This window comes from Austrofundulus limnaeus, unplaced genomic scaffold, assembly GCF_001266775.1.
Source record: "Austrofundulus limnaeus strain Quisiro unplaced genomic scaffold, Austrofundulus_limnaeus-1.0 Scaffold511, whole genome shotgun sequence".
Taxonomy (NCBI): Eukaryota; Metazoa; Chordata; class Actinopteri; order Cyprinodontiformes; family Rivulidae; genus Austrofundulus; species Austrofundulus limnaeus.
Window position 1 is genome coordinate 392,187 of NW_013952913.1, and position 2,622 is coordinate 394,808.

The 2,622-nt window shown below is 46.5% G+C and overlaps 1 protein-coding gene across 1 annotated transcript in view; it reads left to right on the forward strand.

The window, feature by feature from the left end:
- The window catches only part of dnajc5ga (DnaJ (Hsp40) homolog, subfamily C, member 5 gamma a), a gene marked incomplete in the record, with an annotated part of 42,135 nt that overhangs the window by 20,420 nt on the left and 19,093 nt on the right, over positions 1 to 2,622 (forward strand). The window contains 1 exon segment of the mRNA XM_014025944.1: positions 1,808 to 1,980. Coding sequence (XP_013881398.1) covers positions 1,808 to 1,962 — 155 coding nt within the window.

Consider the following 2,622-nt stretch of genomic DNA (forward strand, 5'->3'; position numbering starts at 1 on the left):
GGGACAAGAAGGACGAATCCTGGTCCACCTTCGCAGCAGCTGGGGTGGACTGAGCTGGGCACGGCTCCTCGTCGTCTTCGGACAGACTAAGAACCTCCTGCTCCATCTGCAGAACATCGTCCTCCTCTTGGTTTAGATCCAGTAGAAACTGGGTCTCGCCCCCCTCGATGTCGGGTGAGGTCGCCTCGTGCTCCATCTGGTCCGCCCAGCTAGCAGCGGGGGCTTCGACCGCCAAATCCACGTCTTCGTCGGACTGAGCCGTTTGGCTGGATTCGAAGAGCAGCGGGTCTTGTTGGAAAACAGCAGTTTCCCCCAGCATTTTCTCCAGGAACTTCACTCTCCTCTCCAGTGTTGGACGCGAAAGTCCGGCACAGGCCCGGCAGGACTCGGGCTCCACAAGCGCCTGTCGAGCATGAATGATTCCTAGGCAGGCCGGGCAGGCCTCGTGCTGGTCCTTCTCATGGAGCTTAAAGCCGCACCCCTGAGGACAGGGSCGAACAGAAGACTTCGGCTTCTTCGGAGGTGGTTTTGTGCTCATCCTGAACCACAAAACAGATTTTCAGCAGAAAATAAAGGTCACTTAAGTAGCGTCGAGCGGCAGACACACGAACCAGCAGGTAACGCGGTTAGCACCAGTAAAGCTAGCCTAAGAACCTTAGAAGCTGAGCTAACTAGCAGCAGCCATGTGAGCTCAGGTATAGAGGTGACTATCGCGAGGTGTAGGGCGATAGAACTGAGTAATGACGCTGGTGACTCCGAACTTATATGGTGAAGGCGAAGCCTGTCACCCGACGTTCAACGTCACCACGTCACCGGTCTAAAGACGTAATTAGAGGTGGCTTCAGCCAGGCATGCGTGTCCCATATACAACTGTGTGTTGTACTGAGTGAAATGACTGAAAAGGACCACCAAATAACCACAGCCGAAGCATCCAAACCAATAAGTCAGGTGATGGGGCACATGACCCTTTATGAACAATAGAGCTAATCAAGCCTATTGTTAGGCGATGGCCCTCTTTTGCATGTGACTAACCTGTTTGTCCATGTGGAGGCAGTGCTTTTTAAGGCTGAGTTCACCTGAAACTCATCAGACTGAAGAAGTCTCTTGAAGGAGAGACGAAATGATGAACATGTCTGTGAATTCACGTGGAAGGTAGAAAGGGCGACATGTAACTGCCAGAACCTCAATGTCGGGTGTGCAATGTTTAAAAGTCATTTTTGCGTCCTTGCACCATCCATTGTTGCTGTAGATACATAAGCCTCCACTGAGAGCGCTGCATCCATCAGCCCGGTGTGTTGTTAGCCCCGAGATGCTATTAGATAATAAAAGCATAAAGTAAAAACTAGAGAAATAACACACATGGAAATAAAAAAGACTTGTGGGGGAAAAAAATTAAACATTTAAGAGACACAGATTCAGTTACAATTTTTCTGCTTTTATTTCGAATGATGTCAGATTCGGTCTGCCATACTTTTATGGGACTTAAATAATCAGGAATRTGACCATTTCCAGCTTTACTTTTAAAACAGTGCTGCAACGTTGTTAGTGCGTTATTTAAAGCTGTTATTTTTCATGTTTACCCAAGTGTTCTGCTTCAGTTCAGCTTCATCAAACTCCTCCAGCGCTCAGTGTTCTCTGTTTTTACAGAAAATATAATAATTCTAGTTTTTAGGTTCCGGTCCGATTGCACCACAGCAGCTTCTCTGATTTAAAGTTTTCTTACGTTTAGATCAGCATCTGTATAATGTTGGATGTAAAAAACCAAGTTCCAGTGGATTTACCACTCTTTTACACTCCAATCCAACAGGTACTACTGTAATTATAATCCAGCCCACTTCTAATCTGGGTCCAGAGACCCCAGAAGACCAGAGTAAGYCCATCCCCCTGCCCTTGCCTCCACCCGAGCCCCGCTGTCCGAGCTCGGCTAACGCAGCGGGCGCAGAAAACCCAGAGGACAACTAACCAGAGTCCCAGTGACTCGTAAGAGCCGTCTCGTCTCATGTCTGCGTGTCCCGTTGTCCTCCGTCCGTTTTGTTTGTTCCGAGTCGTCYCCATCCTCCCGCTGCACATCCACTTCTTCTCTGGCTGTTTGTGGTTCCTGCTTTCCACTCTGTTTGTGCTCACCTCGTGCCTGCATGTGTTCATAATGTCCACATCAACACAAACATGTGACGTGCACGGTGCATGGGATGTGCTCACCATCGTTTCTGYGAAAAGCTTTGAACCAGATATTCACTGACATAAAAAAAAGATGTTTATTTTTGTCTGCTTTCTGAAGCCCACATTGTCTGCTTTGTGTGTGTTTGTCTGTTAGCAAAATATCTCTCATTTCAGTGTATGGATTGTATTGAAACTACTTTTACCCTTTTTTTTAGAGTCAACCTGATTCAAGATTAGGGCTGTGTATTGGCAAGAATTTGGCGATACGATACATATCATAACAGAGGTGTCACGATACAATATATCCCGATATATTGCGATATATTGCAATTTTTGTCCAAAAATTCTATTGAATAAAAACCTCTTACTGAAGAAAAAAAAAGAAAAGCTAATATTTACTTACAGTGCTAATGCTACCCTTACTCTCTGGTGCTCAAGAGTTAAAGTAGCCAAATGTCTGGC